Source organism: Telmatherina bonti (genome assembly GCF_933228915.1).
Source record: "Telmatherina bonti genome assembly, chromosome: 4".
In the NCBI taxonomy this organism is placed as follows: Eukaryota; Metazoa; Chordata; class Actinopteri; order Atheriniformes; family Telmatherinidae; genus Telmatherina; species Telmatherina bonti.
In genome coordinates, this window is record NC_136622.1 from 14,149,103 (window position 1) to 14,165,124 (window position 16,022).

Genomic DNA, 16,022 nt, shown 5'->3' on the forward strand with positions numbered 1-16,022 from the left:
AACGTAAGTCTTAAGTTTTCCTTTAAAAAATAACAATCTGCCAGCTGCCCTCAGGTCGTCTGGAGGGCTTTTCCACAGGCAAGGACCATAAAAACTAAAAGATGCCCTGGCCATATGCTCTGGTCTCTGCCTTGGAGATAAATAACCGACCAGTCCCCGATGACCTTGGGGCCCTGTGAGGCTCTAAAAACTCATAATACTAAACTTTTAAGAGCTTTAAGAACCATTAAAAGTGTTTAAAAACCGGTTCAGAAGCACATGAAAAGCGAATGCAGATATGTAAAGACTGGTGTATGATGGGGTCTCTTTCTGGTCTTCATCAGCAGACAAGTTGCTGGGTTTTTATAAAAGACCAGAAAGCAAAGTGTTACGATAATCTCTTCTACAGGTGATAAAAGCATGGACCAGTGTCTGTATTGTCCTGAACTGTTGCAAGTTTATTCCAATATTATTCTGAAATGAAAGAGCTCATCTCGGTTATCTCTGTTAATGTGAGATATAAATTTTAGATTACAGTCAGATTAGTCTGAGGTTCTTTCCTTCTTTACCTTCTTTGCCTGGATTAACATAGTGTTTTTTTTAAATGAAAAAGTCTTTTCTCTTTGTGCCTCAGTACCGATGACTAAAACATCCTGGTGGAGCTGAAGGATGTTTTCTGCCATCCATGTTTTAACATTAAAATACAGTTAAAATTTTCATCTTAAGATCAAGTGTCACAAGAAGACATGAAGATGTAAACCTGCATATCATCAGAATATGGATGTTTATGTTGTGTCTCCCGACAATGTCCCCAATGGGCAACATGTCGAGGTTAAGAGGAAATGGACCTAAAATCGAGCCTTGAGGAACACCATACATCAGCCTGTATCTCCTGGAATTCAATCCATCAGTCTGAAGCGAGAAATTCTCAATACGAAAAATTTCAGTCTCCAAAATGATTTATGGGGATCAGATCTACAGGACAAGTTTTGTTTTTTTCCTGGGAGATTTACTTTATGAATCATCTCTGTATCAACCAGCGCAAAACTGTGGAGTGTTTCCCTCAATACAGATAGCAGCACAGTCCTGTCAAAATCCATAGAATAAGACTTAACTAAACCGGATCCAATCGCTTCAGTTTTATTCATATAATGGGTTAAAATTTCCTCATATTCAATATTTATCGCAGTCACATGTGCGTCTTTAATAGGGCTGGTTAAAAGGTTTATGATTTTATATAAGGATCTTCAGGTCATTGCGGTTATTCGTAATAATCTTAGAGAAATACGTTTGTCCTGTCTTTTTTATTGCTTTATTGTATATGGATAGTTGTCCTCTAAAAATTCCATCGTGGCTGGTTTGTTTATTCTTCCCCCATCTGCTTTCTTCCTCCTTAGTTTCTTTCAAATCTCCAATTACTTTATTTTTCCATGGTGGTTCTGTTGTGTGTAAATATTTTCGATTCTCAGAGGAGGATTTGGAAATTAGGGTGGATATGAGTTTACTGTTAAAGTCATCAACAATAAAAAAAAAAACAAAAAACAAAACATAAGAGGCAGATAAGACGTAAGGTGACCTGCTCCATAAAACGTGAATGAAAGGGGCCGCCCCTTCTGGGTTAAAACAGCGCCTACGAGTAGTCCTTCTAAAGATATTTGTTGACAGAGCTGACAGACTTGGGCAGGTGGCAACGGCCAACCAACAGCCAGGAAGGAGGACCCAGCACTGACACTGACACAACAAGCTGCTACCTTGCCTCTGAACACACACCCACTCTTTCTCTCTCTCACTCTCTCTCTCACACACAAAGACTTAGACACAGTCACAACTTCAACAGAACATCAGACCACATAGGAGGCACTCAGCTTGAGCAGAGGTGTCATTAAAAACCTGGGACTATCTGCTTGGATGTTGACTGTGTTCTAACATGGAAAGGAAGTGAACTAAGCTGAGTCCACCAAGATCAAGAAAGGATCATCTGACCTCTTCATCATTTACGAGGTAAACTGAACCTTTGCAGCTGTACCTGTTGCCTTGAGGCTTTGTGCAGCTTGTGGCTTGCCATCGCGTCACTGCAAGCCATGGAAGTGTTCCCCTTCACTCATTTTTAACTGAGACACAGCTGTTGGTTTTAAATGCTAGAGACTATCACTAAACTAAAAAGATAAAAAAGACTTCTGATTGCAGTGAATCTATAAAACAAGTCTTTATAGGAAACTAAGTAGAAATTTGAATTGGATAGGTGGCCTGTATCTATCTTAAACCGTTGCATCAGATGAGTAGATTTCTACATTCAGCAGGGTCTGAGAGTCTGCATAAGCCTGCATAGTCTTGCCTTTACTGTCTTTTGTGTCTACAAATGTTATCTCCTTTCTGTTTTTGCCTCTGTCAGCTTTATGTTCAGTTTAATTGTCTGGCTGTGCAACCCCCCCCCCCATTTCAAACATCAGGTAGATCAAGTTTCATTTACTTTACAAGCTGAAAACAGGTAATGCAACATCGTGGATGACAGTTAGGCATGCTATAACGCAGCAAACACACACACAAAGGAGCTGCAAAACGACATGAAAAAAGTCCTTTGCATGAGGAAACAAAGAAACAGCCCTAATTTGACTCTGCCTGAAATGAGCCCTGATTCACTCATGAACAGGTCAGTGGGACAAAGAAGAAAATCATGTGCTGCTGATGGTGTGAAAAGATAGAGTGAGGGTCAAAGCCGAAAGCTGCACAGAAACAATGAAGAAACCCCCTCCATGTTTGAAGTTAGTGTTCTGGGTTTGATGATGACTTAGGCCGAGTTAATATTTGACCTTGCTGGAGCGTAAAACAGGCAGTAATTCCCAGCCCCAATAGCCTTGTTTGGACTGCCTGTCCTGCATGTGCTCACTGGACATTTTGCTTAGGAGATGAGGGCATTACTCAACTGTGTTTTTTACATTTGCTTTGAAAGAGTCTGCTGTGTAAATAAGCTGTGAGACTTTCGCATTAAAGTACACCTAAACCGTTACCACGAAGTTAGATCACAGCAAATACTTTTCATAGTACTGAAGGAAATGAAGGAAAGAAAGCTACAAAGCCTCACTTTAAATAGAGTAGAAAATATGTTTTCATTTTTTTGAAAATCATTTGTATTTTAACAATCCATTACTGAGCGATATGAAACATGTGGGACGTATTACACCAAGTGGGTTACATCATGTGATGGAGAAGTTTATTATACTTTTTCTTAGCATTTTAAAGTACACTTATCAGAAATATAAATACTGCAGAATGTTTTCTAGGAATTCCTTCTAACTTGTTGGCCAATCAAGAGCTGCGAACATTTAACAAAGAAACCAAGTTACCAAATTATCTAGAAATGGAGACACATTCAGAGCTCAGAGGAGTCACGGCAATCAAACTTGAGCAAAACAGAGTTTCATTTCCATAGTTATCACATTAAACGTTCAGCTGAGGCCAAAGATGCATCAGACCAGGCATTTGGTCCAATGAAAAAAGGTATTTCTCAAATTTATGGGAAAAATGGAATTTTAATAGACATTGAAAATTCGACAGGCTGCTACTGTCTATATTTTAGCAGCTCATCATAGAAGTTAGGTGTTATAAAAAGAAGCAGGATTGTGCCAGGAAGAGGAGCACACCCTGTACAGAGATTGTCAATAATTTTGTGAGTAACTTTGAGTACTTGTAAATGTGTCTTTAAAGCCGCACACAAATAACAAGCAACTAAAACATTAAAAGTACACATACATACAAAACAAAACGCAACACTTATACTCTGTCAACCATCTTTTGTCTTGAATCTCACAGATGTTCTGTTTAAAACGCTTTCTGCCCATGCAAATCATTAGATGCGTGTGCTTACATTGCCCAACATGCACAGTTTAGATTGCACGTGTGCACGGAGCAGCTCGTGAGTGCGCATGTGGAATTTGGAGACGCCCTTTACGCATCCAGACTCATCCAAGTGCCACAAATATTTGATGCAATTAAGTTCTCATAGAAAGCTGGGTCATTTGAATTTTAACCAGATTAAAGTGTCTTTTTCTTCTGACTTTACATCAAACTGGGAATTGTGGTTTCTGTGACAGAACAGCCCAATGGTTCTAACATATATGAACACACATGAGCAAAAACTGAACGTTACTCACAAAACGGCTCATGCATTTGCCCACAAAGCAATGCACATTTGGAACCATTTGAGACTAATTTCTCTCCATAACCCCTGAACTGCACTTCTGATAGTCCAGGAAGCTTTTAACCGATAAGGTGTAATCATAATCACACAGCACGACTCATCCTCATCTTTCTGAAGCGTGTCTGGATTCAGCAGGGATGAGGAGAGAGTTAGCGATGCAGGAATGTCAAGGGTAGATGGAGCGATTAGATGGAGAACAAGCAGGGACTTTGTGTTTGAGAGAACAGGGACAAGACCAGCCCCGAGGGCAAAGCGAGGAGAACACCTGTGCTCTGACATCTTTCATTCCTTATACACACACAAACACACACACATGCTCCTTCACATTAGCAGCTTTAAATGTCAAACTCACAACATCAACAAGCAGCACTATTGTTTTTATCCTACATCATGACAGGGAGCAGGGAGCGTCCTTTAGATCTCTTAAGCGACAAATAAAAACCTTTTCGAACAGCATCTGAAAACGTGTTCTATTTTTTCCAGAAAGTTCCTCGTAGATCACAAATTCAGCTCGCACTTTTCCGTCGTCCTCCCTCCAGCACCTCAGTCATCAGCCGCTCAAGGCCATGCCCATCAGGACACACTGTACCAACTGGAAGCCTATGAAACCTGTACATTAGAAACACAAATATGCAAAACAACAACAAGCTGTTTCCTCAGCCAAAATGACAATAAATGTGATTTAACAGTTGTAGTTTTGCTGCAAAACTGATGCACTTCTCTCTAAGAATATTTGGGTTTTAATACATTGCATTTCAGAAAAAAGCATTTCCCTCTTTACCACATAAATTATGGTAAATTTGCTAGTTTTCTGCAATCAGAGGAAATACATGCTGCTAATCAAATTAAATATCAAGTATAAGTAGAGAAGTAATGCATGATTTTAAATCTCCTCACCTTTTTATATGTGTTTGGTTAAACAATCAAAGATTGTGCTGCATCTCTCTGGGCTCAGACATTATTTCCCGAGAAGTTTGAGTCATCTGAGGAAATAATCAATTAGTATTAACAGATTGCAGCCTATTATATTCACCCTCACCTGCACTGCTCACACTGACATCAGTAAACGTTTTAAATATAATGGAATAAATATTGAAAACTTCTGTCATTAGTTGTTAATGGGAAATCATTTTCCACTCTTGGTCGACTCATATCAGCACAGAAGTCCGCTACTGTATGAAGACTGAATTAAATGAAATCTTAAATTAATTAAAGCTATGAAAGTGGTGAAAGTTTTAAGCAATATGACTGATCTAACAATCGTTCAGTCAATAGGGAAGTAGTGTCGGCTGCTCATTAACCAATCCAAAGGCAGATCACTCGACTGTCTCTTGGCCAGTAGTGCGGACTCAGCATCTCATCTTTTTTCCATTCATAATGTCATTACAACAGAGTGGCTCTAAAGTCCTGTAATGTCATTTTCATGCAACATAAACATGGCATGGCAAAAAACGCGAGCAGCAACAGACTTGCTGCTCCGTCTGAGGCTTATTGACAGACTCGCTTTAAAAGGAGGCGCAGACACCAGCTGTTTAAATCCATGTGAATTATATCAAAGTCTTTTGAAACAGTGAAAACTAGCAGTAAAACAAATTTACTTGGAAAAAGAAATTTAAGTTGGGACAGACTCATCTGATGCAACAAGTGATGATGCTCTGGGCTTCACCGCTGGTACAGTTTAATGTTAGTAGACCACACTAACCATGAAGGTGTAGCCCTTTGGCATTTATGATTTCAGAGATTTATGGTGGAATCAAAGGTCCTGTATATGGTTTGTATTGATGTTCTTTGCATATTCTGACTAGAATGTTCCCATGTTTGGAAAACCTTTATAGAGAACATTTTGTCCATCCCTGTACTATGCAACAGTCAGGGTCAGTGTGTTCCTGGGTGGATGGCACTTTGTCAGGTTTTTTTTTGTGTGTTATTTGTTTGCCCTTGTTGTTGGGTCAACAAATTTGACCCATGTTGTATCCCTCCTGTGACGTACTAGGAAGTGAGGGGGGGGGGGGGGGGGGGGGGGGGGGGGGGGTGTGTGACTAAATACAGCTTGACACAGTTAATCAACAGAAAGGCATCATTTAAAGCATGACTACTAAATCTCTACTTTTCATTTATTCACTTCTGACAATACAGAAATTAAAGCCGGACCCGGAAGAAGGAGAGACCAGGCAGTCCAAAAGGAGACAACAGGGAGGCAAGGCTCACAGTTGTGAAGATGGAACAACAAATTCACCAAATTTGGTACTTGCAGGAAGCGCCTGGAAAGCTGCAAAAGAAGTTGTCAGTGGCCAACCAGCCGGAGTGCTCCATCTGCTTTAACACCTATGACAATGTCTTCAAAACGCCCAAGCAGCTGGAGTGCTCCCACACTTTTTGCCTTGAGTGCCTTTCCCGCCTCATGGCTGTTTCGCTGGCTGATGAAGACAGTAATGGTAGCAACACGTCCCTGTGCTGCCCCTTCTGTCGTCACCTCACCAGCTTGCCCAAGGAGGGACCCCCAGCCTTGGCCACCAGCCATGAGGTCCTCTGTACACTGCCCAGCCACCAGCAACAGGAGGAGCCTGTATGGCTGGAAGGAGAGAAGCTGTGCTACAAGACCGCTCAGCAAAATGCCGGTTCAAGTTCCCCTAACAGCCCCACGCCCTTCTGCATCTGCATCGACATCGGGGCCAACAAATCCGTGGATGCTCCTGTAGTGTCAATGCCCAGGAATTATGGTGTGATGGGCAGACTGGCGGACTGGAAAAGGATGATCCTCTTCATTATTCTCATGGTGCTGCTTGTTGTGGTTGTGTTGTGGCCTCTGCAGTGTGTTTTCAGCACTGGAAGCATGCGCTGCATAAGAGAGCAACATGATCCCATGAGCACAACTACCACCTCTACTGTTAACCCACTGTTAATCACGCTTAAACAGTAAACTTTTAAACTAACTGGACTATCGTGGACTTTGTGTTTGCAATGTTCAACATCTGACACTGAATTTCAGGCAAATTAGTGCTTTTGTTATGTGCAACTGGATAATACAAAGAAAAGTGACACCACCTCATATTAGTAGCTTTCAGCAGAACCAGCATGTCTGAAGCTGCTGTGCTCACAACTCCCCCCAAGTGGTATTTAAAAACTAAATGAATAATTAAATAAAAAAAGAGGCCCACATCCCAGCTTTGACTACTTTACCACAGTTGGACCAAACAGTGAGACCCAAAACTATCCATGGATGCCAACTTTTGCACTTTAATACACCTGTATGTTGTGATTAGAAAAGAAACTGTTTAAGAGGCTTGAGGAGTCAGGCCACAAACAAGCCGTGACACAGAAACTGTGTCTTGGCTTGAAGGAGCATCCTGTAATGCTCTTTTTTTTTCATGAAATGTGAACTTTGATTTGTAAATATCCAGCTGGCTGCAAAGAGAATGAATGTGATCCCACATTGCCAATGACAAGCTTTGTGTAATATATCTTTGATTGTGTCCTTTGATATGTTTTTTGTTTACAAAACAATGCTTAATATCATAATATTAACATGTAATATTTGTACTTGACGGCTCATTTTGAGACTGATAATCTTAACATTTAAAAGTTGCATTTTTTTTGGGGGCAGTGAGTGTGTGATTTCAGAAATGTGAACGAAAGATGTAGTAAATTTCTTTCAAAACCACAATGTCTGAGATTCTTTATTACAAATTAAAGCAAGTATTTATCACTAGCTGGAAAAACATCCAGCTGGCTGTTCATTTCCTCCTTACATGAACCTTTAACCTGGGACCATAAAAAAAGAGTCTTTCTTTTCCCGAACAGGAAGTTGTCTTTATTTACTCTAAGACTCAGTGCGTCACTAAGAGGAAAAGATAGGCGACCAGGTTTCCCAAATTGCTTAATTATCATGTATAGTTAATAAGAGTTATGTTGAATTCTGGCTTTTATGCAGTGGTGTGCATCAATGTCCAGCTTCCTCAAGCCTAATTAAAGATGGCAGGAACACAGGTAAACATTGAATGCAGATGGAACATAAACACTGAGACTTCACAGCATCAAAGCATCTTAAAAGGAATTATTATTAGTAATAGAAGTTTTAATTATTTGCTGCCATTTTGCTTGATTTAAATCAAACCAACCAAGACGAGAAACCTGTTAACTTTTCTGTCTCCAGAAAAGCGTCTGAGCTTAAAGTTTAACTTTGAACTAATAATTCCTGTCCTTGCTTTCCTTGTCTGTTACATTTACTTGTAAATCATAAACCATGTTTTCTTCAGGGAACTGGAACTAAGACAAACACTAAGACAGTATCGATCAGGCCATTTTCCTCGAATATGTATCCTGCTTCCTTTTCAGTACTGGTTTTAGCAAACTGGTTGTCACTTAGCAATATATTCTCCACCAACATGCAGTTAACAGAGAACATACAGTATTTCCTATTCTAAAGGACCGCTCAGGTGGATTAAATGGATACCGAAAGCAGCACCCAACACAAAAAATCTATTACAAGACCCTGTTTTTGCTGCCATTTGTCCATGATGACGGTCACCTGGAGGCAAAACAGTCCAACAAACAGTGAGCCTGATTACTACTCTCCCACACAGGAACCTTTGCAAAAACGTGAATGTCAATGCAGTTGTTTGGAACAAGCAAAAACCATGTGTAGCTTTCTGTTGTGCCATCATAGATTTTTATTAATCTGTACAATAAACCATTTTCATGCCATTTCTGGCAGCTCATTGCATCAGCAGTTGTAGCCTATACAGCGAAAAAAGGCGTCTGGGTGGAGGCAGTGCAACAAGAAGAGGAAAGTGAACATGGGAGCACTGTGAATACCACAACTCATGTCAGGCTTACTGCAACCAACACAGGGAAGGAATCAAAACACAGTCATGTCAACACATTCAAGCAGATGTTAAAAGGATCAGCAGAAAGAAAATACCGTATTACAACTGCATACCGACAGAGGTATGCAGACAGAATTCACTCATCAGTCAAATCATACATCCATAGAAAATAAGAATAAATTTAGATACAACACAAAATGCAAGAATAAACAAATTATTCGAAGAAATAAGAAAAAAACAAAACAAAACTAAGATAAAAAATCTAGTGCACAAACAAAACAACTTCCATGGCCAATTGACATCCACACAAGCCTGAGGCCAAAGGTTCAACAGTGTTAAACTTTCAAGTGCTGATGTTTCACCAAACTATAAAACAATTTGACCCATAGAGGCAAAGTGAAATACAATGAAAAAAAAAACTCAAAAATGATCCACAGTTAATGACCAAAAACAGGGAAACAAATCCACAAATCATTTCTCATTCATCAGACAAAGATCACAGTTCAGCGAGGACAAATCTTCACCAGGAGAACATCAAGTAGTGCAGCATTTTAACAGGCATACTGTAGGCCTTCGCTGTCAAGCGGCAGCAAAGGCATTCATGTAAAGTAAAACAAAAGATGGGCTTTATTCACAAAATAATCAGTCATTAAAACACATGGCAACAAGTTGAACCAGTAAAAGCTTCGAAACTGTGAGACGAGTAACTGCGTCTGGTTTCCATGCTTTAGTAAGCTTTCAAAACACTAAAAGAGTCATTTCACAGGAGGGTAAGCTGCCGTGGGTTACATTCAGCTGTAAAAATAATTTTCTACAATTCTGATAACTTCAGTGCAGCATTATTACATCTATTATTACGTCTCTATATTCTCTAATTGACTTTGCTGAATTAAAGAAAAAAAAAATCACGAGCTGCACATCCAGAAAACAGTCCAGGTTATAATAAAGAAAACAAGGTAAGTCCAGCTTGCATCAGTCCTTTACCTGGTTAGTTTCTGTTGCTGCAGTTAAGAGAAGTAGTTTAATAACAAATGCCCCTGATTTCGGCCTTTTTATGGATTAGAAAATTAGAAAAAAGGCAGACCACACACTGCGTTCGTAATGTCAGACAGCTCAGTTGTTTTGTTAAGAGTTCTTCAGCATATCAAACCACATACCAGCCACAAAGCTGAAAAACGACCAGCTGCCCTGTCCTTTATGGCTTATACTACACAGCTCTGACTTATTAACGCAGAGGGGTGAACGCTCTTAGGTTATTCTGAAGGTGACGGAATTTTGCAGATGTCTCATAAACCTGATATCTGGCTTAATGACTTTGGCTTCATCCTGTTGTGGGCGAACACTATTCAAGCGCCACTGTCGTGCAAAGATCATCACATTGAGACTGATGCATATCAACGTTAAAGTCACTTGAACGGCAGGTTCAGGTGCCAAAACAATGATGATCAGGATTTTTTTTTTACTTCACCTATTGATGGTTTTGTAACTGAGTACCGAAGCAAGATATTTTGGTGCTGGTCCTGGTGCTAAAAATAGCCAACAATCTGCTAGAGAGCATAGAAGGCTCAGTGCACCGTGGGACCACCATTCTACTTATCACATCAATGACGTCGGCTTACTCACCCTGCTATCATCAAGCCTGGATTATAGCCATCTTTTAAATTACTTTTTGGAGACAAATCTATTCTTCAATCTCAGGCAGATGGCCATCTGGCCCACTGTAATCGCCCCCTTTTCTTGTCTCCTTGCGACGATCTCGTCTGACAGATGTTTAACCACATCAGACCTGCTGATTAACGAGGACAGCCAGTCAAACCGAGCTGAGACGGTGGCGAGCCGAGCTCCTCTTCCACTGTCTATTCAGGATTCCTCCCCATGCAAAGAAGGACTTCACATTACTCTTATGATCTAAACTGAAGATCGTTCTGGAGAAGCAGATTAAGTCTAAAAAAATTTATATCATCCAACATAATGTTCATATGTAAATATACAGCATATATTTAAATAGACATCTTTTTATGTTACACAAACATGATACCAACCACTATAGATAAAACAGCATAAAACAAGGGAAAGTAGCTCATTAAAAGGACAAATAAAAAAACACCAAAATAAAATAATTGACTAAAATGAGCCACTGGTGACCATATGCAGACAGATCATGTCGCTAAAAATACTAGTAAATTTTGAAGTCTCTGAATTTGCCAAAAGACAACACCTGATTTGCATTTATCCTGGCATGGATAATCATAACCAAGTTTCTCCCTAAACACTTTCATAATCAGTCATGTTTTCTAAAAAATAAAATTTAATAAAAATAGTTCACTTTTACACCCAAAGTGAAAATCACTTTTTGAAATTATTAGAACAAGAAGAGAGGGCAGAGTTGCCCTTCTTGAGCCTGCGGAGCCTGTGGCAGGTTACATAACTGCCCTTGGCATCACTCAGCGGGCACCGTAATAACCGCCACAGCTGGAGAGACAAAGAGCAGCAAAAACAGTCTTAAGGTTTGAGTTCAAATCATAGCCAGCAAAGACAGGGAGCGAGGGATAACCGCAGAGGGATTTCTGGCAACAAGCCGACAAACAGCTTAAGCTTTGACCTCCTCTCGGGTCCCGTACAGCTGTGTTAAGTTCAGCATGGAGCAGACTTTGTGTTTAATATCTGTCCGTCTCCCACCCCCCACCCCCCGGAACTGCTTGTTTACCATGTTAGCTTGGGCTTCCAGGGTTTGGATAGGAGCAAGAGTAAAGATTTAACAGCAGGTTTAGGCAGAATAGATTACAGACGCATCCTGTCACAAGGCACTTGTGCTGGCTGAGAGGAAAAGAAAATGGAAAGAAAAAAGGGAGGATTGACAGGAGGGCAAAGGCCCCTGGGTGAGGGCAGTAATATGTGGATTCCTCCCCCACTGCAGGGGGTAGGATTTGACTCCAGACTGAGCGGTCCAGCAGGGGAGCAGCAGGAGCGGTGTCAGCTCACCACCTTCAGACCACAGCAAGGTCCACCAGAGTGGAGTCGAGTTTGGAGTGCCACACTTCTTCCTCCTCTCCCAAAGACTTTTTCAGAAGCTGATGAAGAGACATAAACATAAACATAACAGCATACTCTTCTGCTGGCCAGAAGACGTAGCCTAATCAAGTGGAAGGCCAGTGGATCAGAGACGTGATGAGCCATATTCACGTCTTATGTTTAGATTATGTTTACCATCAGCGGGTGTGATGAAAATGACCAAACTTACATTCTGTTACATGTCAGCCACTGATATTATGTTATGTTGATGTACATCACTATCAATATACTTTTTATTCTCTTTCTTTAAAATCAATAACATATTTGAATTTGTCTGATATTTTTTAAATGTAAAATCTTGTATTAAGGGGTGTGTTGGGATGGGGTAAATGAAGTGTGTTTGTGTTTTTAATTTTTACAAAAAACTATGATGACAAAAAAATCTAAACAACAACAAACGTTTGGATCAAATTTCAACCTGCCATTAAAAAGATACAACAGCGCGTCTTTCAGCCGGTCTGTCTGCCTTCCTGACGGCTTATCTGCTCTGTTCAGCTTCTAGAGGCCTGCGCCAACTTTAAAGTAGGTGCAGATTTCTAGCAAAACCGAACAATGATTTATTTCAGGGATGTTTCTGAAATGTGCATCATTATCCTGGAAAGATGCGAGCAGCTTAGATGATGCAGCTGCCACTGATGGAGTCTGTGGATAAGTCTTTACTTTCCATTTAATCTTCAGGTAAAACTTCTACAATCACAAATTTTACAAGTTATTTACAGTTTTATTTTTTATGCAATAACAAAAAGCTCTAACTTTATCTCAGTGCTGCTACTTCCTCTTTTGGAGAGGTCATTGATTGACAGCATGATCACACTGATAGACGTTCCAGTGTGAGTCATCAGTTTACCCAACACGTATGTCTTTTTACAGAACATGCTAAATCTAGAAACTCTACTCATTCTACTGCTGACCTGATCTGCAGGAAAATCCTGATCTGACTAAACCCTTTGGTTTAGTCAGGGTTAGTGCCTGAATCATTTAGCTTCTGTCCTTTTCCCTCCTGATTTCTTGTAAGACCAGCAGAAGTTCCAACTGAACAGATAAAAAGGAGCTGAGAAATCGGACCGACACAACCTCCATCTTCACACTCAAACTGATTAGAAACGACCGCATCTAATCATTTCTGACAATTTCAAAATCAAAACTTATTAAACTAATTTTAAAACTATTTAAACATGTTAACAAAACAAGAAAACTGCTGTATTTATAGCATATTCTGCACTGATGGTGTCACTAAGACAGGAAAAAAAAACACTAAGAATTGACATTGATTATAATAAAAACCTAATTTAAATCTTTTGTTTTAACCTGGAGCTCTGTTTTTGTTCAATATAGGCAAAGCTGCTTATGTCCACCTCATAATTACAGTCTTGACAATGAAATAAGAAAATCATACCTCTGCTTACCTGAGGGTAATAAAACTGATCCAACTAGAGAGACTCAGTGGTCTGCCATCAGGGGAAAATCACCTGTGTTTTAATTCTAGGGGAAAATACGGATTCTCTGACACACCTACCAAAACTATAAATTCTCAATTTTCCATCAACAACTAAATCTATGAGAATCAATAGTCTGAAAACAACAACCTTTCATTAAAAGCAGCACTTTCTGTTGCTTCCACCGACCTGTGAAATGACCGCGCACCTCATGGTGATAGTCGTTTTACAAAGTAGCACAATAATATTTACAGCGTCTGCAGGAAAAATGTGCTCACTGAAAGTCAAAAAACAATTTCTTGTTTTAAATAAAACACTTACAGAGCGGCAGAAAAGAGAGCAGTGGAGGTCCACAGCAACCATTTTACCTCCTGGTGTTACTGCTAAAAGATGTCTGGGGGCTTTTGAAGTTTATGTTCTCGTACACACTTGAAGAGTCATCATTTGTCACCCTACAACACAGAGACAAATGATTCACTGGTCAAGGTCAACTTTATTCATATAGCACATTTCCAAACAGTAACAAAGTGCTGAACAATATAAAAGAACACACAGAGAAAACAGTACAGTAATACACTGTTGTAATCACAAATTTAAAAATCAGTAAACAATTTGGACTTAAGTTAGCAAAGAGTCTCTGTTAGCTTGAGTTGAACGCTTGTGCAAAGAAATATGTTTTCAGCAAAGACTTAAAACTGTCAACAGAAGTCGCAGCTCGTACGTGGAAAGGGAGATTGTTCCAAAGTTTTGGGCCTGCCACAGAAAGGGCTCTGTCTCCTCGTGTCTTTAATCTAGACAGTGGGACAATGCAAGAGGAGCTGATCAGCTGATCTCAGAGATCTGCCTCGGTTGTGCAAAGTAAGCAATTCCCTCAAGTAAGAAGGTGCCAAGGTGTGCAGAGATTTAAAAACAAACAACAAAAGTTTAAGTTGAATTCCAAAAGCAACAGGAAGCCAATGAAGGGAGGACAGTACAGGAGGGATATGTTCCTGACGTCTTGTCCCTGTAAGAAATCACTCTGCTGCATTTTGAACGAGCTGGTGAAACGAATGCTTTGAACTTGCTCTCTTCTTTAGCTCGATGATAAGATGTTTAATAACCGTGTCCATCTTACCATCATTAGTGATACCTACACAGAAGATGAGCGCGAGGACGCCATGTTGTGTTTGGACCTGGAGTTGGTCATCTGAGGATATTTAATATTGGAATATTCTCTCTCCTTAATCTTATTTCTCTGGAAAATAAAAAAGAAACAATCAGGGAATGTTAAAGCACACAATGTAGAGTTTAAGAGCTGGGGTCAAATACATAAAAATCTTGAGTCATCAACACATGGTGTCTGGAGTTTAAGCATTTCAAGGTCTTCATGTTGATGCAGCTCTGACCAGAACTCCCAGTACACACTGGAGACATTATAAATCTCACAGCTGGCTTGGAAAACCTTGGTGACCTCTGCTTAGACTGAGATTGGTGAGACCCGGTGCCGTATAAGCAGCAGTCAAAAGAGATGGATGAGATTTTAAAAAAGCTGCACATACGCATGTTTTTCCTTTAAAAAAAAAAAACTGGATTTAGCCAGATTTGTTCAGTTTTTTTCCATTTACTCTCTACTATATCAGGCTTAAATGACCCTAAAACGTGTACAAATGCCCTTAAGGATGCCTGAGATGCACAAATATTCAAGGCACATTCTTCTGTTACAAATACCAAGACAAATATATGCTGAAACATGTCAGTCCACTGCTTTCTAGTGACTCTATATCGGTAAAATGCAGAAGGTAATTTCCCTCATTGGTGTCAACAAATGATAAATAAAAACAATCTAAGTGCCTTTTTAACAGGAGTAAGAATTGAAGCAATATTACACTTTCAGGTAGCTGGCATGCTGATGTTTGACTGACTGCTCTACAGCAGCTGAAGGGAGGTGATTATGTCATGGCTTCATAAAAAAAAGACACATTTTAACAACATACTGACTCGATCACTTGAATCATACACTTTTCAGAGGCGATTCTATTTAAACTTGTGGTGCTGCACAGTACCTGCTCCTCCTCCAGTCTCTTCTGAGCTGTGTCTATGTATTGCTTCACCGCCATGTAGATGAACTTATACTGAGCCTCTGTCTGGACCATGCCAGATCTCTGCTGCCGTACCCTTTGGATGGTCTTCGGGATGTCAATGTCACAGTCAAGACCTGCAAAACACAAATCCAGAGTTTATCAGAGAGGCAAACCAAAGATTTCAAGTAATTCTAGTATATTTTCATACCTTGGTGGTTAATAATGTCAATGAGGATGTCGATGACAATTATCGTGCCTGTTCTGCCGATGCCGGCGCTGCAGTGACAGAGTAACAATGGTCAAAACTTTTGTTACAGATACACTTGAAAAAAATCAGTATTTGAGCAAAACATGAACATTTTGTTGCAACAATATTTAATTTAATTTAATTTAATTTAATTTAATTTAATTTAATTTAATTTAAAAATATAAAACACATTAATATGCAAAA

The 16,022-nt window shown here is 39.8% G+C and overlaps 2 protein-coding genes across 4 annotated transcripts in view; one reads left to right on the forward strand and one right to left on the reverse strand.

Moving 5' to 3' along the window:
* The window catches only part of ptpn11b (protein tyrosine phosphatase non-receptor type 11b), a 69,145-nt gene that overhangs the window by 18,918 nt on the left and 34,205 nt on the right, over positions 1–16,022 (reverse strand). For 2 of the 3 annotated variants that reach the window (XM_079239866.1, XM_079239864.1), the window contains exons 12-16: positions 15,780–15,847; positions 15,554–15,705; positions 14,645–14,745; positions 13,833–13,963; positions 11,706–12,074 (exon numbers count right to left, since the gene is read on the reverse strand). In XM_079239866.1, coding sequence (XP_079095992.1) covers positions 13,876–13,963; positions 14,645–14,745; positions 15,554–15,705; positions 15,780–15,847 — 409 coding nt within the window. In that variant the 3' untranslated portion in view covers positions 11,706–12,074; positions 13,833–13,875. Of the gene's footprint in view, positions 1–11,705; positions 12,075–13,832; positions 13,964–14,644; positions 14,746–15,553; positions 15,706–15,779; positions 15,848–16,022 lie in introns of those variants that run through there. The other variant, XM_079239865.1, reaches the window with a different exon arrangement.
* Positions 6,396–7,097, forward strand: rnf223 (ring finger protein 223; the record flags this gene model as incomplete). The annotated part of the gene is made up of 1 exon (XM_079238443.1): positions 6,396–7,097. The coding sequence occupies one exon, from the start codon at positions 6,396–6,398 to the stop codon at positions 7,095–7,097; it is 702 nt and encodes a 233-aa protein (XP_079094569.1).